This window comes from Heterodontus francisci, chromosome 22, assembly GCF_036365525.1.
Source record: "Heterodontus francisci isolate sHetFra1 chromosome 22, sHetFra1.hap1, whole genome shotgun sequence".
Taxonomy (NCBI): domain Eukaryota; kingdom Metazoa; phylum Chordata; class Chondrichthyes; order Heterodontiformes; family Heterodontidae; genus Heterodontus; species Heterodontus francisci.
Window position 1 is genome coordinate 36,135,718 of NC_090392.1, and position 24,519 is coordinate 36,160,236.

Genomic DNA, 24,519 nt, shown 5'->3' on the forward strand with positions numbered 1-24,519 from the left:
CATGTTAGTGAGCGACAGAGAGAGAAGGAGTTCTGGAATCTTGCTGTGTCATTTATTTTCAAGTCTTTTCCTAGTTTTCATCAATGTTTCATTTCTCTCTCCCCAGGAGATCTTTTAGAAGTTGCCACATGTTGATGCAGAGAGTGTGTGTGTTTTGGCAAGAGGCACCCTTGGACAAGAGATTCCTCCAGAAGGTAATAATAGTAAAGAAATATGTTTCTCTGTGTCACTCGTTCTTACCTACAGAAAAAGTTTTGGGGGTTTGACATATTGTTACAACAAAGTGGAGGGGGAGGGGGGCTGTTCAGAAACACAAAGGTTGAGAACTGCTGCTCCAGAGTGCCCAATGTTGCTGTATATTTCACCCTCTATCTCTTCCTGAAACTTTATCTCTACACACAGTTCTTTATATCTCTGATCTCTATCGTTCAACATCCTTTATATCTCTGCCTCTCTGTATCGCTTCAAGTTCTTAATCTCTCTGCATCTCTTCCAGCCCTTCTCTCTCTCTGTCAATCTCCCAGTATGTCTGCTTTCTGTTCTCAGTTCCTATCAATGGTTTTTCCCTTCCACTCTCTTTATTTCTCTCTCACTCAGTTCTGTCCTTCTCCCTGGATCTCTGGTTTCTGTGTCTCAGTGCCTCTAACAGGGGGAGATTTGGACTCAGTGTTGTAAAGGTGATAATGAACCAGGATCCTGCTTTCCATCTCTCTTGAGTTTTCCTTGCATTAATGTAAAATCAGGGGAGAGATGTGAACTGGGCGGCCAGTTCACAGCCACCCAGTTTGTACTATTGCACCAAGTCACATGAGGATGGTAATTATACAAGGGGGGGGGGAGAAAGACTGTTCACAGGGAGGGTAATTAGACGGGGGGGGGGGTGGGGGGTGGGGAGGCGGGTCCGTTCACAGGGAGGGTTTTTATACAGAGTGTGTTAACAGGAGGGTAACAAGATTGGTAGGTAATTGTGGAGGTGGGATGCATAAAAGCCCAGCCCCGCTGGTTGGGGGGCCTAATACAATTCAGAGACACACGCAAACTCACACAGTCCCACAACACTTTCCCTACCACTGACGGTAAACTAATAGGTCTGTAGTTCTCAGTTTTCTCTCTCACTCCCTTCTTAAATAGATAGAAAACATTTGCTACTCTCCAGCCTGTAGGAACCCTTCCAGAATCTATAACATTTTAAAAGATAACCACCAATGCATCTACTACCTCTATAGCCGCCACCTTCAATACTCTGAGATGTAGCTCATCTGATGCAGAGGATTTATCAACTTTCAATCCAATTAATTTTCGATCACTACCTCTTTATTGATACTAATTACTCACAGTTTCTCATCATTACAAATCCCTTACTTCCCTAGCATTTCTGGGAGATTTTCTGTGTCTTCCTCTGTGAAGACAGACACAAAGTAATTGTTTAGTCCCTCCGCCATTTCCTCATTCTCCACCATAAACTCACCTGTCTCTGTCTGCAATGGCCTCACATTTGTCCTTGCCAATCGTTTCCTTTTCACATACCTAAAGAAGCTTTTACAGTCCGCCTTTATATTTCTAGCTAGTTTAGATTCTTAATCTCTTTTCCCTTTCTTTATCAGTTTCTTGGTCCTCCTTTGTTGGACTTTAAATTGCTTCCAATCCTCGAGCTTACCACTTTTTCTGGAGACCTTATAAGCCACTTCCTTTGACCTAATGCAATCCTTCAGTTCTTTTGTTAGCCACAGTTGATTCACCTTTCCTGTTGGGTTTTTGTGTCTCAGAGGAATGTATATTTGTTGTAAACCATGTAATACTTCTTTAAATACTAGCCATTGCCTGTCTACCATCAAATATTTTAATGTATTTTCCCGGTCCACCATAGACAACTTTCCCCTCATACCCTCATAGTTTCCTTTGTTCAGATTTAAGAGCCTAGTTTCAGAATAAACTATATCTCTTTCAAACTTAATGAAGAATTCTATCATATTGTGGTCACTATTTCCTAATAGCTTCTTTGCAGCAAGGTAGTTAATTAGCCCTTTCTCATTGCATAATACTGAATCTAAAATAGCCCAATTCCTAGTTGGTTCTTCAACATACTGCTCCAGAAACCCATCTTGTACACACTCCAGGAATTTATCCTCCACAGCATTCGTGCTAATTAGGTTTGTCCAATCTATATGTAAATTGAATACATTATTACTGTAGAAGCCATGCGACTTGCAGCTGTAATTTCCTGATTTATACCAGGCCAAAATTACCACTGCATTTTGGTGGCCTATAAACAACTACCACCAATGTTTGCTGCCCCTTGCTGTTCCTTAGCTCCACCCAAACTGATTCCACATCTTGCTCCTTCAATCTAAGATCCTCTCTCACGAATGTACTGATCTCGTTCCTTATTAACAGCACTACCCCACTTCCTTTACCCTCCGCCTATCCCTCCTAAATGACGAATATCCTTGGATATTCAGGTCCCAGTCCTGGTCACCCTGTAACCACGTCTCCGTAATAGCAATGAAATCATACCCATTTACCTCTATTTGTGCCTTCAGATCATCTACCTTGTTGTGAATGCTGTGTGCATTCAGATAGGGTGCCCTTAACTTTGTTTTAACGTTATTCCTCATTTCGATCCTATTTGATGTTTCCCTTCGTCTCATCTGCCTTCCAATTTCGCCTACTACTTCTCTACTTCCTGTTCCCAGCTTTGCTTCCCTTCAATCTGAGCTCCCTCTTAGGTTCCCAACCCCCTGACAATTTAGTTTAAACCCTCCCCAACAACGCTAGAAAATCTCCCTGTAAGAAAGTTAATCCCGGTCCTGCTAAGGTGCAACCATCCCACCTACCCCAGAACAGATCCCATTGCCCACTCTCCTGCATCAATTCTCCAGCCATGGGTTAAATTGCTTAATACTCCCATTCCTATGATCGCTGGCATGTGGTACTGGGAGTAATCCTGAGATTACTGCTCTTAGAATCATAGAAAGTTTAAGGCACAGAAAGAGGTGTTTGTGCTGGCTGAAAAACAATTCACCTATTCTAATCCCACCTTCCAGAATTTGTTCCGTAACCCTGCCGATTACAGCACTTGAGGTGCATATCCAGACTCCTTTTGAATGAGTTGAGGGTCTCTGCCTCAACTACCCTTTCAGGCAGTGAGTTCCAGACCATCACGACCCTCTGGGTGCAAAAATGTTTCCTCATCTCCCTTCTAATTTTTCTATCAATCACTTTAAATCTATGCCCCCATGTCACTGACCTCTCTGCTAAGGTGAATAGACCCTTCACCTCCACTCTATCCAGGCCCCTCAAAATTTTGTACATTCCAATCAGATCTCCCCTCAACCTACTCTGTTCCAAGGAGAACAACCCCAGCCTATCCAATCTTTCCTCATAGCTGCATTTTTCCAGTCCTGGCAACATCCTTGTAAATCTCCTCTGTACCCTCTCTAGTGCAATTACATCCTATTTGTAATGAGGTGACCAGAACTGCACACAGTACTCAAGTTGTGGCCTAATCAATGAGTTATACAGTTCCAGCATAACCTCCCTGTTCTCATATTCTATACCGCGGTGGAAGCCGCCGCTGGGAGATTGATCTTATTGTCTGTTGAGAACCCGCTCCTGGCTCCGCACTCGATGTGTCTGCAGCCTGTGAGTCCCAGGATTTATGAACCCGCGTCCCTCTCACCTGCTGGAACCGTCTCTGCTCAGCCCCTGCTGGCTGCGCATGCTCAACTCTTACTAGCTGGCCACCTGGCTGATTGATGGCAGCTGTGGACCAATAGGAAGAGCGGGGGCGGATCTGGAGGACCGAACGGGCAGAGGGTCCTCCAACCAATCAAAGCAGTGAGGGCTGGGGCTCGCAGCAAGGAGCTGCCCCCGGACCTCCAGTCCCACCCCTTTTTGCTAACTGTCCATAGCTGCCATCATAGACTGGCATCCTTCCATCTACGACAGATGATGGTCACGCAGCAAACAATCCATTAGGTGGAGTGTCTTCTCTTGGTGCACTTTTGCTGATAGCTGTGAATGCCAATCCTTGAGAGGCAGGTTCTGCCACAAGTGCCGCACGTGAAGCTGCCAAGTGACGCTGGGAGTTGTTGTTTTTCATGTTGGTGCCTGTTGCCAAGCTGCTGTAGCAACTGGTTGTCGTGGTATCGCAAACCAGTCCACAGGATGTGTCATCATTTCCCTCTTTCACCAGCAAGTGACTCCCAGGTGCAATAGACAACCTTTAGGGCCTTCATGCAACTCTTGCAAGCATCCTTGAAGCAGAGCTTTGGGCGCCCCACTGGTTGTCTGGCTCTGGCTACCTCACCATACAGAAGTTCCTTGGATATGCAACTGTCTTCCATCCTGCGGACGTGTCCGATCCACCAAAGCCGCCTCTGTTTGATTAGTACTAACTCACTTGGGAGCTCTGCCTTTGTGAGGGCTGCCACATTTGTGATTTTATCCTGCCAGGATATACCCATAATGTGGTGCAGACAGCAAAGATGGAAATTATTGAGCTTCTTTTCCAGGTAGCTGTAAGTTGCTCGTGTTTCACAGCCATACAGCAAGGTGTTGAGAACACAGGCCTTATAAGCCATCAGCTTGGTCCTAAGGGTCAGCTTGGTGTTCTCCCCTGTGCATTTCGCGAGTCAGCCAAAGATGGTAGCTGCTTTCCAATTGTGTGTATCGAGCTTTGCATCAAGGGACAGATTGTCTGTCACAGTGCACCCAAGGTAGCAGAATCTGCTAACCACTTCCAGTGAGTGTTATTTAGTGTGATCAGGGTGGAGGTGCAACACCTTGTCCCATGACCATGGCTTTCTTGACACTTATATTCAGGGAGAAAAAGTTACAGTCTTTGTAGCTGAGTTTCTGTGTGAGCGACTGGCACAGCATCATCAGCGTAGAGGAGTTCTCTGATCAGGACGTGATGTGGTTTTGCCTTCGCTTTCAGCCTTGATAGATTAGAGAGTTTACCGTCTGACCTAGTGTGCAAGTAGACTCCTTCCATGTCTGCAGGGAAGGTGAAGGTCAGGAGAATGAAGAAGATGATGCCAAACAGAATGGGGGCTAGGACACAACACTGTTTCACTCCTTTCCGAAATGGTCGAAGTGGAGCCATCAAACCTTGCAGTGCATGTTGTCATGGAAGGAGTGGATGAGACTGAAGAGCTTCGGTAGACAGCCAGTCTTTCCCAGAATCTTGTAGAGCCCTGCTCTGCTGACGGTCTCGAATGTCTTATTGAGATCTACGACGTATGGAGATCATGTAGCTGACGTATGGAGAAGATGATATCCACAGTAGATCTGCCAGCACGGAAACCGCACCGTGCTTCCGGATACACACGATCTGCAAGTAGATGGAGTCTTTTAATTATGACCCTAGAAAAGGCCTTTCACGTGACATTAAGGAGTGAGATGCCCCTGTAGTTGTTACCGTCTCCTCTGATACCTTTGTTTTTGTACAGTGATGATGATTTTGGTGTCTCGCATGTCCTGTGGAGCAGAGCCTACTTTCCAGCAGAGAAGGAGAAGATCATAAAGGTGTGGCAATAGATGGGACTTTCCGTGCTTGAGCAGTTCGGCTGGGATTCCGTCCTTGCCCGGTGCCCTTCTGTTGCTAAATGGTCTATGGCCTTCTCAAGCTCCAGTCATCCAACTCATCCATGACAGGAAGTTGCAGGAGAGTGTAAAGCGCAGACTGGGAGATGTCTGACTCACAGGAGTACCGCTCACAGTAGTGTTCAGCCCAGTGGGGCATCTGTTTACTTCTGTCAGTGAGTACTTCAACATCTGCCGACTTCAGGGCAGCAACTTAGGAACATAGGAAGATAGGAACAGGAGTAGGCCATTCAGCCCCTTGAGCCTGTCCCGCCATTCAATGAGATCATGGCTGATCCGTGGCCTAACTCCATATACCTGCCTTTGGCCCATATCCCTTAATATCTTTGCTTAACAAAAATCTATCTATCTCAGATTTAAAATTAACAACTGTTCTAGCTTCAACTGCTGTTTGTGGGAGCGAGTTCCAAACCTCTACTACCCTTTGCGTGAAGAAGTGCTTCCTAACATCTCTCCTGAACAGTCTGGTCCTAATTTTTAGACTATGCCCCCTAGTTTTAGAATCTCTAACCTAACCAGTGGAAATAGTTTATCTTTATCTAGCCTGTCTTTTCCTGTTAATATCTTGAAGACTTCAATCAGATCACCCCTTAACCTTCTAAATTCTAGCGAAAACAGGCCTAATTTGTGTAATCTCTCCTCGTAACTTAACCCCTGTAGTCCAGGTATCATTCTTGTAAACCTACGTTGCACTCCCTCCAAGGCCAATATATCCTTCCTAAGGTGTGGTGCCCAAAACTGCTCACAGTACTCCAAGTGGGGTCTAACCAGGGTTTTCTACAGCTGCAGCATAACCTCTGTGTCTTTATACTGGATATAAAGGCTAGCATTCCATTAGCCTTTTTGATTATTTTCTGCACTTGTTCGTGGCATTTTAAAGATCTTTGCACCTGAACCCCAAGTCTCTTTGGACATCCACTGTCCTTAACCTCTTCCCATTTAGAAAGTACCCTGCTCTATCCTTTTTTGGTCCAAAATGGATAACCTCACACTTGCCTGCATTGAAATCCATCTGCCACAGTTTTGCCCCCTCACCTAGTCTGTCAATATCTCTTTGCAATTTTATGCTATCATCCAGACTGTCTACAATGCCGCCTAACTTTGTATCATCAGCAAATTTGGATATATGACTTACTATGCAATCATCCAAGTCGTTAATGAATAATGTGAATAATTGAGGCCCCAACACAGATCCTTGAGGGACACCACTAGTTACATCCTGCCAATCAGAGTACTTGCCCATTATCCCCACTCTCTGTTGCCTACCACTCAACCAACTTTCTAAATGTTAATAATTTGCCCTCAACTCCATGGGCTTCTACCTTAGTTAACAGTCTCTTATGTGGGATTTTATCAAATGCCTTCTGGAAGTCCATATAAATAACATCCATTGACATTCCCCTGTCCACTACCTTAGTCTCCTCTTCAAAAAATTCAATGAAATTTGTCAGGAATGACCTTCCCATCATGAATCCATGCTGGCTGTCCCTGATTATCTGAAATTTTTCTTGGTGTTCAGTTACCCTATCCTTGATTATAGATTCGAGCAACCACCATAGATGTCAGGCTAACTGGTTTGTAATTTCCTTGGTTTCCCCCTTTCACGCTTCTCAAAAAGTGGAGTGACATGTGCAACTTTCCAATCCAGAGGGACCACTCCTGAATCTAGGGAACTCTGAAAGACTATAGTTAGGGCATCTACAATGTGCTAGCCTACTTCCTTTAACACCCTCGGATGGAAACCGTCAGGTCTTGGGGATTTCTCACTCCTTAGTTCCATTAATTTCCTTGTTGCTGATGATTTACTTATGTTAATTGTATTAAGTCTCTGTCCCCTACTGGCTATTAATTTTTTCGGGACTTCCAGCAAGTTATCCTCCTTTTCAACTGTAAATACTGAGGCAAAGTAATTGTTCAACATGTCTGCCATTTCCCCATTATCAATGACAGTATCTCCAGTTTCAGCTTTTATTGGGCCTACATTGCTCTTGACCACCCGCTTTCCCTTTATGTAACTAAAACATTTCTTCTTATTGATTTTGATGTCCCTTGCAAGTTTCCTTTCGTAATTTCTTTTAGTAGCTCTTATAAGCTGCTTTGTGATCCTTTGCTGGTCTTTGTATCGATCCCATTCAGCCGGATCTGTGCTGCGTTTTGCATTTTTGTAAGCCATTTCTTTTTGTTTTATGTTATCCCTAATCTCTTTAGTTGTCCATGGCTGTTTTTTTCTGTGAAGTGGAACTTTTTCCTCTCGGGGGTTTATACTCGCTGTCTATTTCGTTAAATGTTTCTTTAAATATTCTCCACTGTTCTTCAGTCGTTTGACCCATTAACAGATCTACCCAGTTTACTGTGGACAGTCTCTGTCTCATCCTGGTAAAGTCAGCCTTACCCAAGTCTAAAATTCTAGTAGCTGATTCGTTCTTCTCACTTTCAAACGCTACCTTGAATTCGATCATGTTGTGATCACTATTTGATAAATATTCACGCACAGTTAGACTACTAATTAAATTTGGCTCATTACTCATAACTAAATCTAATATTGCCTGTCCCCTTGTTACATCTCGGACATATTGCTGAAGGAAGCTATCCCGGACACATTCCAGAAATTCACTACCTTTCTGACAGGTGCTAGTCTGCCTCTCCCAATCTATGTGCAAGTCAAAATCCCCCATTAATACTACTCTGCCTTTGTTACACACTTGCCTAATTTGTGCATTTATACAATCTAACACCTCAGGACTGCTACCAGGGGGTCTATACACAACACCTATTACAGTTTTAGATCCTTTTCTGTTCCTCAATTCCACCCATAAGGTCTCCACTGGATGCTTTCCCCTCATTATATCCTCCCTCACCAATGAGGTGATATTTCTAATCAGTAAGGCTACTCCACCCCTCTGCCATTTTCCCTCTCCCTCCTGTAAACTTTATAACCAGGTATATTTAGTTCCCAGTCCCGACCATCCTGCAGCCACGTTTCCGCAATGGCCACCACATCATAATTTTCCATTTGAATTTGCGCCTGCAGTTTATCTAGTTTATTTTTTACACTCCGTGCATTTGTATATAAAACTCTTATTTGGGCTATACCCCCTAAGCTGTCCCTCAGGACTGATGCTTTATTCGCCTGTTTATTATTTCTCTCTTCTGGTTTAACCAGTATACTTCTTGCAGTTTGGTAACAATCAGCCTCACCACGAACCTGCACTCCTACCTTCTCCTTTAATGTCCTGTTTTTCCATATAACTGAACCCTCCCCCCCCACTATTTAGGTTTTTTTTGGTGATGGCAGGGCCAAGCGCCCTTTTGATCCCTTTGTACATAGCTTATAGGCTACCTTTGTCGCAGGCAGTTTGGATTTCTTGACATAAGCTGATTCAAGTGTCTTTTGTGTAGTATCTCCCTCTCCTTTGCATGGCTGTCTTGGCTACTTTCAGGTCATGCAGTGTCTTAGCTGTTGGGATTATGTTGTGCATCATGTAGGCATAAATCATGAATTAGGGGAGAGGCTGAAGATATACAGAAAAGGGGAGAGACAGGTTGAGAGCGATGACTTTACTTCAATGAGGTGGTACACACAGAACACTTTAAAACAGTCTTTGCCAACACTCCTGGACTTCCAGTCTTCTGATAGAGGAGGTGTCTTCACCTGGGTTAGCTGAAGCTGCCCAGGATCTATCTGTCTTCTACTGTCTCCTTAACCAGGCAGCTCCAGCTGACCCAGGCTGGGCAATTGGGGTGGGCAGGGAGCCAATGTAGAGAAAGCTTTACTCTGTATCTAACACATGCTGTATCTGCCCTGGAAGTATTTTTCCTCATTTACCTGATAAAATTTGTATCCCTCCCTCAGATCTCCAGTGATCCTTTGTTCTAATGAAAAGAGCCCCAGTTTCTGTAATCTCTCCTGACAACTAAAGCCTCTCTTCCCTGGTATCATCTCAGTGAATCTCTTCTGCACCCTCTCCATGGCCTTGACATCCTTCCTGGTGTAAGATCCCAAAACTTGATCCAATATTCTAACTGCAGCTTAACCAATGATTTATACAGGTTTATATGACCTCTGTCCTGTTGTACTCTACACCTTGAATTACAAAACCGAGGAACCCATGTTCTTTTTAACCACTTTATCAACTTGTCCACCCACTTTTAAAGGTTTGAATTTCTGAACCCCTTGAGGGTTTTAGAGATATTAACATAACATGGGTAAAATACATTGACATAAAATAGCTGATATAATGTATATTATGGGAAAGAGAAGTTTAGTCTGAGTTAGAAACTCAAAGAGGCACTTAACTGCAGACAGGTTGCCATGGCAACACTGATAAGACATTCCATTCCACAGAATCGTCTCATTGGAAACTCTAATCAGATCAAGAGAAAAGACAGGGTTTGTCTGTTATTAACCACAATATAAACTGAAACCAAAGTGAGTAATAAAATAGTTAAATTATAATGTATGATATTTGTATCTATAATTGTGAAACTATAAGAAATAACAGAATTAACAATAGGCAGGGCAGTTCAGGAATAATAAGAAAATGACTGAAGAAAAGTAACTGCTGGGAACCAGGGAACGTGTCCTTGTAAATCACAGATTAGAGAAGTTCCAGCTGTCTTTTCCTCACTTCCTGCCAAAACCTAGCAGAGAAAACAAAGAAGAGTCAGGTACCAGAGCTGGATCACTACAGGGTATAAAAGTGAGGGGATACTGATGTAAGGGGGCAATCGGGACTGGAGACACCGGAAAACAAGCTCAGGGTGCCCGAGGTTCCATCCAGCAGGCTGACCTCATGTAAGTGACTGTGGACACGCAGGACTTGCATGTTTACTCTGCTTGATGGATCAATAATAAGATACGGTAAAGGACAGAGAATCTGCTCAACTTGTATTTCTTAATAAGGTATTAAAGTCGCTGAGACTGGACTCTCAGACCTGCTAATTAATAAGGCAAGGTGTTAGCTAGAATCTTTACTGTTCTATTCCTCTACTCCTTCTAAACCTTTACCATTTAGTGAACATTTTATCTTTTTTAACTTACAAAATGTATCACCTCATGTTTCTCTGCATCAAAAATAATCTGACATCTACCTATTTCTAATCTGTGCTTTTTTGTGCATCACCGTTGTAAATGGAGGAGAAATGTGGGCCAGGCAGGGAGTGTCTGTAAATGGAGGAGAAATGGAAACTGGTCAGGGAGCGAACTTATTAGCGAGAGACAGTATGGTTTTGTGAAGGAGAGGTCGTGTCTTACTAATTTGATTGAGTTTTTTGAGGAAGTGACGAAGATGATTGATGAGGGAAGGGAGGTGGATGTTGTCTATATGGACTTCAGTAAAGCCTTTGACAAGGTCCCGCATGGCAGACTGGTGCAAAAGGTAAAGTCACACAGGATCAGAGGTGAGCTGGCAAGATGGATACAGAACTGGCTCAGTCACAGAGGACAGAGGGTAACAGTGGATGGGTGTTTTTCTGAATGAACAAACAAAGATAATTACAGCACAGGAACAGGCCCTTCGGCCCTCCAAGCCTGCGCCGATCCAGATCCTCTCTCTAAACATGTCGCCTATTTTCTAAGGTTCTGTATCTCTTTTCTTCCTGCCCATTCATGTATCTGTCTAGATACATCTTAAAAGACTCCATCGTGCCCGCATCTACCACCTCCGCTGGCAATGCGTTCCAGGTGCCCACCACCCTCTGCGTAAAGAACTTTCCACGCATATCCCCCCTAAACTTTTCCCCTTTCACTTTGAACTCGTGTCCTCTAGTAATTGAAACCCCCACTCTGGGAAAAAGCCTCTTGCTATCCACCCTGTCTATACCTCTCATGATTTTGTACACCTCAATCAGGTCCCCCCTCAACCTCCGTCTTTCTAATGAAAATAATCCTAATCTACTCAACCTCTCTTCATAGCTAGCGCCCTCCATACCAGGCAACATCCTGGTGAACCTCCTCTGCACCCTCTCCAAAGCATCCACATCCTTTTGATAATGTGGCGACCAGAACTGTACGCAGTATTCCAAATGTGGCCGAACCAAAGTCCTATACAACTGTAACATGACCTGCCAACTCTTGTACTCAATGCCCCGTCCGATGAAGGAAAGCATGCCGCATGCCTTCTTGACCACTCTATTTACCTGCGTTGCCACCTTCAGGGAACAGTGGACCTGAACACCCAAATCTCTCTGAACATCAATTTTCCCCAGGACTTTTCCATTTACTGTATAGTTCACTCTTGAATTGGATCTTCCAAAATGCATCACCTCGCATTTGCCCTGATTGAACTCCATCTGCCATTTCTCTGCCCAACTCTCCAATCTATCTATATTCTGCTGTATTCTCTGACAGTCCCCTTCACTATCTGCTACTCCACCAATCTTAGTGTCGTCTGCAAACTTGCTAATCAGTCCACCTATACTTTCCTCCAAATCATTAATGTATATCACAAACAACAGTGGTCCCAGCACGGATCCCTGTGGAACACCACTGGTCACACGTCTCCATTTTGAGAAACTCCCTTCTACTGCTACTCTCTGTCTCCTGTTGCCCAGCCAGTTCTTTATCCATCTCGCTAGTACACCTTGGACCCCAAGCGCCTTCACTTTCTCCATCAGCCTGCCATGGGGAACCTTATCAAACGCCTTACTGAAGTCCATGTATATGACATTGACAGCCCTTCCCTCATCAATCAACTTTGTCACTTCCTCAAAGAATTCTATTAAGTTGGTAAGACATGACCTTCCCTGCACAAAACCATGTTGCCTATCACTGATGAGCCCATTTTCTTCCAAATGGGAATAGATCCTATCCCTCAGTATCTTCTCCAGCAGCTTCCCTACCACTGACGTCAGGCTCACCGGTCTATAATTACCTGGATTATCCCTGCTACCCTTCTTAAACAAGGGGACAACATTAGCAATTCTCCAGTCCTCCGGGACCTCACCCGTGTTTAAGGATGCTGCAAAGATATCTGTTAAGGCCCCAGCTATTTCCTCTCTTGCTTCCCTCAGTAACCTGGGATAGATCCCATCCGGACCTGGGGACTTGTCCACCTTAATGCCCTTTAGAATACCCAACACTTCCTCCCTCCTTATGCCGACTTGACCTAGAGTAATCAAACATCTGTTCCTAACCTCAACATCCGTCATGTCCCTCTCCTCGGTGAATGGAGGGATGTGACTAGTGGTGTTCCGCAGGGATCAGTGCTGGGATCTTTGCTGTTTGTAGTATATATAAATGATTTGGAGGAAAATGTAGCTGGTCTGATTAGTAAGTTTGCGGACGACACAAAGGTTGGTGGAGTTGCGGATAATGATGAGGATTGTCAGAGGATACAGCAGGATATAGATCGGTTGGAGACTTGGGCGGAGAAATGGCAGATGGAGTTTAATCCAGACAAATGTGAGGTAATGCATTTTGGAAGGTCTAATGCAGGTGGGAGGTATACAGTAAATGGCAGAACCCTTAGGAGTATTGACAAGCAGAGAGATCTGGGCGTACAGGTCCACAGGTCACTGAAAGTGGCAACGCAGGTGGATAAGGTAGTCAAGAAGGCATACGGCATGCTTGCCTTCATCGGTCGGGGCATAGAGTATAAAAATTGGCAAGTCATGTTGCAGCTGTACAGAACCTTAGTTAGGCCACACTTAGAATATTGCGTGCAATTCTGGTCGCCACACTACCAGAAGGACATGGAGGCTTTGGAGAGGGTACAGAGGAGGTTTACCAGGATGTTGCCTGGTCTGGAGGGCATTAGCTATGAGGAGAGGTTGGAAAAACTCGGATTGTTTTCACTGGAACGACGGAGGTGGAGGGGCGACATGATAGAGGTTTACAAAGTTATGAGCGGCATGGACAGAGTGGATAGTCAGAAGCTTTTTCCCAGGCTGGAAGAGTCAGTTACTAGGGGACTTAGGTTTAAGGTGCGAAGGGCAAAGTTTAGAGGGGATGTGCAAGGCAAAGAGTTTACACAGAGGGTGGTGAGTGCCTGGAACTTGCTGCCGGGGGAGGTGGTGGAAGCAGATACGATAGCGACGTTTAAGAGACATCTTGAAAATATATGAATAGGAAGGGAATAGAGGGATTTGGGCCCCGGAAGTGCAGAAGGTGTTAGTTTCGGCAGGCATCAAGATCGGCGCAGGCTTGGAGGGCCGAATGGCCAGTTCCTGTGCTGTACTGTTCTTTGTTCTTGTTCTTGAAACTTACAAAATTCTTCCAGGGTGTGAGAGGGTGGATGTGGATAGGATGTTTCCTCTGGCTGCTGAGTCTGGAACAGGGTTATCCAACCTTTTCAGACAGAGGGCCGCATTACGATTTTTGCTCGGCTCGGGGGGCCGGTGAGCAAATTTTGAAAGATAAAGGCATTAAGAATTTATCTTAGTAATAAAAGCAACAAATGTGCACTTTTGTGAAGAAGCTTTAAATGTGAAGACTAACTCATTGACTTATTTTCTCATCACTATATTGAAAGCTGATTTAGTGACATACCTGGTATTGTTTGTGCTTCAATAAGTAGCCAATCTCTGCCCGCACACTTGATGTAGTGATGCAGATTATTCTGGATAGATGTTCACCTTTCAGGACAGACTTGAACTCTCTCCCCCCTCTCCCCATGGTGTGTGTGTGTGTGTGTCTCACTCTGTCTTCTCTCCCGCCTCCCCTCTGGGAACAGGGGATACAGATGGAAAAATTTGTGCAAAAGATTCAGCAGGAATATGAGGAAGCGCTTTTTTTACACAGCGCGTGGTAATGACCTGGAACTCGCTGCCCACAAGGGTGGTGGAAGTGGAGACGATCAATGACTTCAAGAGGAAGTGGGATGGTCACCTGAAAGAAATAGACTTGCAGAGCTACGGGGATCGATCAAGGGAGTGGGACTGACAGCATAGATCTGTGGAGACCTGGCATGGGCTCGATGCACAGAATGGCCTCCTTCTGTGCCGTAAGTTAATGCTTCTTTGACTCTCTCTCACTCCTCTCTCCCCTCTCTGTCTCTTTCTCTTTCTGTCCCCCTCTCTCTTTGTCTGTCTCTCTCGCTGTCTCCCTCTCCACTCATCCTCTCTCTGTATCTCTCCCACCCCTCTCTCTCCACCCCCTTGTATCCAATGTTCCCTGCTCCCCACTCAGTGTTCCCACTCCGTGTTCCTCACTCCCGCTCAGTGTTGCCTGCTCAGTGTTCTTCATTCCCTGCTCATGTTCCCCGCTCTCTCTGTCCTCCCTCTCTCTCCATTCCCCCCTTTCTCTCTCCGTTCCCCCCTTTCTCTCTCCGTTCCCCCCTTTCTCTCTCCGTTCCCCCCTTTCTCTCTCCGTTCCCCCCTTTCTCTCTCCGTTCCCCCCTTTCTCTCTCCGTTCCCCCCTTTCTCTCTCCGTTCCCCCCTTTCTCTCTCCGTTCCCCCCTTTCTCTCTCCGTTCCCCCCTTTCTCTCTCCGTTCCCCCCTTTCTCTCTCCGTTCCCCCCTTTCTCTCTCCGTTCCCCCCTTTCTCTCTCCGTTCCCCCCTTTCTCTCTCCGTTCCCCCCTTTCTCTCTCCGTTCCCCCCTTTCTCTCTCCGTTCCCCCCTTTCTCTCTGTCTCTCTCCCCCTTTTGCTCTCTTTCTGTCCCCATTTTTCTCTCTCTCTCTTTGCTGTCCCTCCCTCTCTCTCTGCCGTCCCTCTCTCTCTCCCTCTGCCCTCTCTCTGTTCCTCCTCTCGCTCTCCCTCTGTCCCTCTTTCTGTTTCTCTCTCTACCTCTACCTGTTCCCCCTTCTCCCTCTGTCTCTCCCCCTCTCTCTCACAGTTGCAGAGAGTGGAACGTTCAGCAGATGGTTGGTCAGTTCTTTTAAAAGCATCGCGCTGTCAGTTTCACAGTTGACAGCTGCTGACATCGGGAACAACCATTTCCCAACAGACTCGGGTATTCCGGTAGGCTTTTTTTGGAAAAAGTCAGAACCTGCCGGAATACTCTGAGTCTGTTGGGAAACAGCTGTTCTTGATTTCGGCAGCTGTCAGCTGTGAAACTGACAGTGCAATGTTTTTAAAAAGGCCACTCTGTAAGAAGAAGAAGATAATGGGAAATTTCTCATCTCCAGTCACGGTGAGGATGAGGAACTGCCCCGGGAACAGTTTACATCCGCCAGCTGGATGGAAACGTTTAGCAGGCCAGATCCTGGCCCGGGGCCATATGTTGGACAACCCTGGTCTAGAACAAGGGGGCACACACAGTCTCAGAATAAAGGGAAGGCTATTTAAGACTGAGATGAGGCGAAATTTCTTTTCTTAGAGGATGGCGAATCTGTGGAATTCTCTGCCCCAGAGGGCTGTGGAAGCTCAATCATTGAACATGCTCAAGACAGAAATCAATAGATTTCTGAACACTAACAACCTCAAGGGATATGGGATAGTAGAGAGTGGGGAAAAATTGGCATAGACGTAGACGATCAGCCATGATCTTTTTGAATGGCAGAGCACATTTGATGGGCCGAATGGCCTGCTTCTGCTCTTATTTCCTATGAGTGTAGAAATGGACCAGCTAGAATCAGGAACTTCAGAGGTGGAGAGAGAGGAACCAGTGCGTGTAGAACTGGACCAGCCAGAGTCAGCATCTTCAGGGAAAGAGAGGAAGGGGTTCCAGTAAGTTTGGAACTGAACCCAGCTAGAGTCAGCAGCTTCAGGGGAGGAGAGAGTGGGGCCAGTGAATGTAGAACTGAACCCAGACAAAGTCATCACATCCAGAGGAGGAGAGTACGGGGAACCAGTGAGTGTAAACCGAACCAGCCAGTGTCAGCACTTGCAGATGAGAGGGAGGCGAACCAGTGAGTGTTGAATAGGACGTAGCCTGAATCAGCACCTTCAGGGCAGGAGAGAGAGAGAGGAACCAGTGAGTAAATTAAAAGCAAAATACTGTGGATGCTGGAAATCTGAAATAAAAACAAGAAATGCTGGAAATACTCAACAGGTCTGGCAGCATCTGTGGAGAGAGAAGCAGAATTAACATTTTGGGTCAGTGACCCTTCTTCAGAACTGGCAAAGGTTATAAGCAAGTAAAGTGGGGGTGGGGCAGGAGATAACAAAGGAGAAGGTGGAGATAACAAAGGAGAAGGTGCAGATAGGACAAGGTCACAGAATAGCTGACCAGAAGGTCATGGAGCAAAGGCAAACAATATGTTAATGGTGTGTTGAAAGACAAAGCATTAGTACAGATAGGACTGTTAACGGACTGAAAATTGAACAGCAGCAAGTACAAACATGAAAAAAAACAGTGGGCAAGCAAACTGAACAAACTGAGATGAAATAAAATAAAACAAACACAAAAAAAAAAAAAAGAAAAAATAACTAAAAATGAAAGTAAAATGGGGGCCCATCATGCTCTGAAACTATTGAACTCAGTGTTCAGTCGGCAGGCTGTAGTGTGCCTAATTGATAAATGAGATGCTGTTCCTCGAGCTTGCGTTCATGTTCACTGGAACACTGCAGCAATCCCAGGACAGAGATGTGAGCATGAGAGCAGGGGGAGTGTTGAAATGGCAAGCAACCGGAATTCGGACGGAGCAGAGGTATTCCGCAAAGCGGTCACCCAGTCTGTGTTTGGTCTCCCCAATGTAGAGGAGACCACATTGTGAGCAGCGAATACAGTATACTACATTGAAAGAAGAACAAGTAAATCACTGCTTCGCCTGAAAGGAATGTTTGGGGCCTGGGGTAGTTAGGAGCGAGGAGGTAAATTGGCAGGTATTACACCTCCTGCGATTGCAGGGGAAGGTGCCGTGGGAAGGGGACGAGGTGGTGGGGGTAATGGAGGAGTGGACCAGGATGTCGCGGGGGGAATGATCCCTTTGGAATGCTGACGGGAAGGGAGGAGAAGATGCGTTTGGTAGTGGCATCATGCTGGAGGTGGCGGAAATGGCGGAGGATGATCCTTTGGATTTGGAGGCTGATGGGGTGGAAAGTGAGGACAAGGGGAACCCTGTCGCGGTTCTGGGAAGGAGGGGAAGGGGTGAGGGAAGAGGTGCAGGAAATGGGCCGAACACGGTTGAGGGCCCTGTCAACCACAGTGGGGGGAATCCTCAGTTGAGAAAAAAGGAAGACATATCAGAAGTGCTGTCATGGAAGGTAGCATCATTAGAGCAGATATGTCGGAGACAGAGAAACTGGGAGAATGGAATGGAGTCCTTACAGCAGGCAGTGAGCGTAGAGCTGAACCCGGCCAGATTCAGCATCTTCAGGAGAGAGAGGAACCAGTAAGTTTAGAACTGAGCCCATCCAGATTCAGCACCTTCAGAGGTGGAGAGAGCGGAACCAGTGATTGTAGAACTGACCCCAGCCAGATTCAGCACCTTCAGTACTGATCCCTGTGGTGCTCCCCTATTTACAGTTTGCTAACCTGATAATGACCCATTTATCCCAACACTCTGTTTCCTGTTAGTCAGTCGTCAATCATGCTAATGTATTACTATCAACACCATGAGCTCTGATCTTGTTTAGTAACCTTTTATGTGGCACCTTATCGAAAGCCTTTTGGAAATCCAAATACACTACATCTACTGATTCCCCTTTAACCATCCTGCTTTTTACCTTTTTCAGGGGTGGGCAAGTGATCTTCCCCTGTGGTTTTATTTGTCTGTAATAGAGCTCTGATCTAAAAATCTTTTTAAAAAATGTTTTGCATTAACCTGTGCATGTGCGTGCATGTGCATGTGTGTAGGGACTAACGTAAAAAGGGACTTTAAAATTTGGTTCAGGTAGAAAAATAACTTTTTAAAATTTAATGTTGGATTTTTAAAAAATTGATCTTTGTGATGTTGTTGTTACTTCATTACTAGTTAAGACTTGTTTTATAATTGTTAATTTTATTGTCCAGTAAAGAAACCTGGTTAGTGTGTTATATCCTGGGGAAAATAGTGTATCTGATTGACTGTTTCAGCAAGTGGGAAAACTTTAAAGAATAAGTTGTGACCTGTGGAGGAGTGGGACTGAATTAACAGTGTACTCCGCCCGCCTCGGTCGCAACAATGTAATTCCAAAGCTATTAATCACATCCAGGACTCAGCGATGGAAGACTTCCCATGTAATTTTGTGTCAGCATACGTTTTTTAATATTTCATCAAAACCTGATAACAGAATATAATTTCTATGCATTAACTTTGAATGACGGTGCTGTTACCCAACATGCCGAACGGAATTGAATTTGCCTTATTCACTTTACTATAGCCCAGCGTGCAGGCGTAGTTCTAGCTCAGTGTCTCTGTGTTGAGAGCTGGGTGCTGGAGACAGTTTGCAGCAGGTGAGAGTCAGCAGGGTGCAGGGGAAGAATGGAGCTGGTGGGTGGGCAGGGAGGCTTCAGAAAAATCAGGTGTAGGCCGCAAGTCCTGAATAAGAAACTCCAGGTCCTGCGTTTGCGGCTCCAGGGATTTTTCCAGGAAGAGGCCCAGTTTAATGGCCGCCATCTTTGTAAAGGAATGTGGGAGTGTTTAATGCACCGCCAACTTGGTTGAGCGGGGAGCAGAGCGCATGCGCGGCCAATTTGTTGACAGCAGAGAGAGTGGGCGGGGCTTTGGTGTCCCGGTGACCAGGAGAGAAATTTATTAACACATTGATTTTTTTTCTTACTTTGCACACAGGGGATTAAAAACTGAACCCAGCCAGAGTAGAGGGAGGGAGAAAACTGGCAGTGGGGAAAAAAATGGTTCAGATGGTGCCAAGGGATTCTATTTCAGCACAGGGAGGAGGGAGGGTGTGTGGGATGGGGATTTACAGCTGTGGGGGAACAAGAGAGGAAAAAATGTTCCATATGAACTAGAATTTTCTGTTCTGTTCTGTACAAAATAATTCAGGACACGTCAGACGGTATTGGTCAAATTATAAAAAGGTTACAGCACAGAAGTTCGGCCTGTCTTGTCCATGCCAACTCTCTGCCAGAGCAACTCATTTTTTAAATTCTTTCATGGGATGTGAGCGGATTTGTTGCCATCCCGAATTCCCAGTGGCCCTGCAAATTGTTCTTTTCGGGTGCATACCTTTTTAAGCTCAATTGTATCTGCTTCCACCACACTCTCAGGCACTGCATTCCAGATCCTAACCACTCGCTGCATACTGTTGCATAGAATCTAGAATTGTCTGTTCTGAATTTCTATCCTGTACGTACAGCTTTTGTAATCTCTTTTTACAGGGTATTAGAAGGGGAGGATTTGAAGACGGGAAACTCAAACCAAACGTCGTGCCAAGATCTGCCAGAGTCACTCGATTCATCAGGAACTGAATATCATCAGCCTTTGAATGTGGAAGGAGAAATATTTGCCTGTTCTGTCTGTGGGAAAAGATTTCAAACATCAGTGTGACTGAAACAGCACTGAGACACACACACCCGAGTGAGAGTGTTCCAGTGCACTGACTGTGGAAAGAGTTTTAACCAGTTACACAGACTGTAAACACATTGCACCATTCACATTGGGGAGAAACCGTAGAAATTATAGAAACTTTAAGGCACAGAAAGAGGGCACTTGGCCCATCGTGTCTTTGCCAGCCGAAAAACGATCCACCTATTCTAATCCCACCTTCCAGCATTTGATCTGTAGCCCTGAAGATTACAGCACTTGAGGTGCCTATCCAGACTCCACATGTATACGTGTTCTGTGAGTGGACGAGGATTCAACTGATCATCCAACCTGGAGAAACACAAACACACCTGCACCACAGAGAAACCATGGAAATGTGAGGACTGTGGGAAGGGATTCAGTTTCCCTTCCCAGCTGGAAATTCATCGACGCAGTCACACTGGGGAGAGGCCATTCATCTGCTCCGTGTGTGAGAAGGGATTCACTCGGTCATCCAACCTTCTGTCACACCAACTTGTTCACTCTGATAACAAACCTTTTGAATGTTCTGATTGTAAGAAGAGCTTTAAAAGCAGAAACCGCCTCATGCAACACCAGCACACACACACTGGGAAGAAGCCGTTCACCTGCTCAGTGTGTGGGAAGGGATTCACACATTCATCCTCCATCCTGACACACCAGCGAGTTCACACTGGGGAGAAGCCGTTCACATGCTCCGTGTGTGGGAAGGGATTCGCTCATCCATGCCACCTGCAGACACATCAGCGAGTTCACAAGTGACTGCAGGGGTTAGATTCTGCTGTTATTGCTGCTGTTAATCACATCCAGGGCTGAACCTTGTTCATTCTGATAGTTGGAGTTTGTTTCTGCTCATCCTACTAGAGATTAATATTCCGGATAAATGTCAAATAAATCAGCTCTTTTTTTTTACAACACACAGTGTGTTGAGTATTTGTTTTCTCCAGGATAAGAGGAGACTAATTGAAATCCTGTTATTGACTGTTCCATTTCTGGGCCTTTTCTCCTCCGTTGAAGAAAAAATTGTATTTTTGTGGGGCCTTTCATGACATCGGGATGTCCCAAAGCACTTTACAGCTGATGAAGTTCTATTGAAATGCAGCAGCTAATTTGCACACAGCAAGATACCATAGACTGCAACGTGATAATGTTCAGATAATCTGTTCTAGTGATGGTGGTTGAGGCTAAATATTGGCCAATACTCTGGAGAGAAATCACCTATTCTCGAAATAATGTCAACGAATCTTTTATACCCATTGGTTGAAGATGTCACCTGCAAGACCTCTGACAGTGCAGCACCCCCTCAGTACTGTACTGGATTATCGGCCTGGATTTTTGTGCTCAAGTCTCTGGAGGTGAATTTGAACCACAACCTACTGACTCAGAGATGAGAGTATAAGCACTGAGCCATAACTAAAGGGGGAGAAAAAGACTAAGACAGTGAACAAAGGAGAAGGCCTGATGAACCACGAGTTGTTAAGAGTGATTAGAACCAGACAAGGGTTAACTATGCTTCATGTATACATGCCTTAGGGTGAACAAAGGAGAAGGCTTGATGCTGTCAGGAGTGACAAGAACCAAAGAACTCTCTAAGTTTCATGTGTATGTGCCTTGCTTGATTGGATAGTATAATGTATCCCTGCTTAGAATGTAATAGGGAAACCTAGCTGTGTACAAGTAGATACAATTGGATAGAGATAAGTTGTAAGAAGTGTAACCGATTGATTGGTAAATGCAAACTGTCGTCTGTAAAATGGTATAAGAATGATGCTTTGTAACCACTCGGGGAGTTTGTATGCCATCTTGTATGGGTACAGTCTCCCCTGCATATGCTTGCAATAAACCGGTGAACAAAGGAGCTCGAGTCTCGTGTGGTCTATCGGGAATTGGAGGGTGATTGAACTCCTTTTCAGTGGCGTGGTTGGCAGGATACACCCAGCCCTCTGTGAAGGCAGAAACAATGGTGAGTATTATTTCATTTGAAAGTATACTCTCCTGTTGTCTGTGTCAGACTAGAACGGAGGTCCACAGGATGTGGCTGAATGTTAGACCTGAGACTCAGGGGGCGGGGTATTAGGATCCCGGGGGGACGATTGGATCCCCGAGTGCACGAATAAATTGGGACGAGTGTGTCCCAGAGGACGATTGGATCCCGGATTGAAAAGTAGAGCGCGCTCAAGGTGGTGACAGCCGCAATAACGGAACTCGAGTTTGTCGCGGAGTGGAGAGGTGAAGAGACTATGTCTCTTCACTTTGCCCAAAAATATAGGAAACAAATTACTGTGTCTTTTGATTTGAATGTGTGAATGTTGGAAGCCTCCATGAATGAATTGAATGTCCTTGGGATGTGCAGCTTGTGTTCTGTCGAACTGACAGTCGTTAACTCTTTGTTGTCTGCTTTTATGTTGAAAGCATGAGTCTTTTACTTCTTCTATATTTACACGTGTACATTTTGTGGGAACCTTGAGTCATGTTTTGGTTGTGAACTAGTTGAGCCGGTGTGTGTTCCTTGGCATCGGGAATTTGACACAGATTTTGGTACTTTGAATTCATAACCTATTACAGGAATTAATTTTCTTAGTTGTTTGGAATTGAATGAGTGTGAAAAGTGATTGTTGAGTGTGTTCATTTCAATTTAAGATTGTGCACCCAGGAATGGGATATAAAATTGAATTATATTTTAAGTTAAAGTTTTATTTTTATTTTAAAAGTTGGTTTTGCAACTGTGAAAAGGCAATGAACAATTTTCTAAGAGATAAGCTTCAGCCTTGAAGGTCTGAAGATATCTGGCAGAAATCCAATTTGAAGTTCAAAACACTGCTTCAATTGGACCTATGTTTAAAATCTGCTATTGCTTTATTTTGCAGTTTAAACTTGAAGACATGTTTTACTGACTATTTTTAAGTAGCAAATGTCAGAAATTGGATATTGGTTTAAGGGAGAGAAGGATAAGCAAAGAAGATATGGGAAAGATTAAAGTTTGTGTAAGAAGCTAGTGTTAAATCTTTTGTTGGAAGAATGTTAAATAACTTTTTCTTTAGTTTTTGGTTTTATTACAGTCATTTGAAAAGGCACCTGAAGAAAGAACAAGAAAATGACGTAATTTACCTATCTTTTAAAAAAAAATATGCTATTCTGTTCTGTGTGTAGTTAATAAGTATTATAAGTTAATAAGTCTGAATTAAGTTTATACTATTAAAATTAACTAATCTGTTAAGTTGAGAAAAACTTTTAAATGTTTATTGCCGTGAACTGGAATTTGGAATCAGCTTGGTCGTATAAAAAAATCTTTGGATTAGAAATCTCTTACAAAAGATGCTAAAAGTTTGGAAACAATGGGAGTTTAATCTAAAATACTGTCTTCTCTAATGGAGATGGTTTCCTTTGAAGTTGATAACGTTACTAATGATTTTGTTGTTTTAAAACCCTAAGGAGACCAAAACAAAACTGTTTAAAATGGAGTTTAGTTCTTTTCGATGAGGGAAAAAAAGGTTACGGAAAGTGATGCAGCTGAGAATGTTTTGCTCCGCCCCCTTGGAGACAAGCAAAGAAATTAACCTTGCTGCAGCTATTGTTTTTCCATTTAATTATGCATTGTTGAAAGTAAAATTAACCCATTGGGCTTTGGGACAGAGCCACAATGGATTCTGATGCCACAGCAAGAGATCCAGCAGCTTTAAGAATTTAAGAACATAACTGCAGACAGCAAATGTCACAGCATCTTTATCAATGAGACAAAGTGCTTGAGAAGGAGAGATAGTTGCAAGCACTTCTGTCTTTAATGTAAAAAAAAAATGCAATACCACCAAGTCTGGGCATGAGAAATTGGAATCGATGAACAAAATTGAATTGATATGAGTGGTTATTTAAAGCACTCAAACGGAACTTTATCTGGAACATTAATAAAACCAGCAACACTGCTTTTTGAATTTGTAATAATCTGTGATGTCGAAAATCCAGTGTAATTTAGCAAGTTACTTTTAAGAAATTAAAATGTCATCGAGGATAGAGAAAAAAAACAAAATATGGTAATGCCTGGAATCAAATGGGAATGTTTGATTTCTGTTTTCAAGTATTATGACTGTATAGTTTCTCCAGGGCTCATGAATGAAATAGAATTATAATTAATGGGAATTGGCAATTAGATCAGACTGATTCAAGAGCTAATAATGGAATTCTGGGGATAAAACAGAAATTCCACATCCCCTATCATCCTCAAAGTTCTGGCATGGTAGAAAGAATGAATAGGACTTTAAAGACCTCTATAGCTAAAACAATACAAGAAACTGGGAATAGCTGGGCAACAGTTTTACCCAGCATTCTGATGTGCCTACGGGCCACCCCAAATAAAAATACAGGATTTGCTCCATTTGAGCTCATGACAGGACGGGCAATGCAGTTACCAAAAGGAATAATGTTCGGATGGACGGACGCAGGCTTGCTTAAAGACAGAATCCGAGAGTATGTCAGAGAAATGAGTAAACAGTTACACAAGCTCAGACAAGAGGTTAAGGACAGACGGAGATAAGTGAGTAAGAAGTGTAACCGATTGGTAGGTTAAAGGAACTGTTGTCTGTAAAATGGTAC

General features: G+C 44.3%; 2 protein-coding genes across 2 annotated transcripts in view; both read left to right on the forward strand.

Moving 5' to 3' along the window:
- The window catches only part of LOC137381315 (zinc finger protein 391-like), a 380,661-nt gene that overhangs the window by 18,895 nt on the left and 337,247 nt on the right, over positions 1-24,519 (forward strand). The window lies entirely within an intron of this gene.
- LOC137381524 (zinc finger protein 664-like) lies at positions 17,713-20,694 on the forward strand. Its single transcript, XM_068054224.1, has 2 exons — positions 17,713-17,820; positions 20,251-20,694. Exons 1-2 carry the CDS (start codon positions 17,713-17,715, stop codon positions 20,692-20,694), a joined length of 552 nt encoding a protein of 183 aa, XP_067910325.1.

What these genes read in the sequence shown, in the direction of transcription:
- LOC137381524 (XM_068054224.1), top strand. Translation starts at nt 17,713, where the DNA reads ATGTCGGAGACAGAGAAACTGGGAGAATGGAATGGAGTCCTTACAGCA. An exon ending in TTCAGGAGAGAGAGGAACCA is followed by an intron (nt 17,821 to 20,250) that starts GTAAGTTTAGAA and finishes TCCAACCTGGAG; the next exon opens with AAACACAAACACACCTGCAC.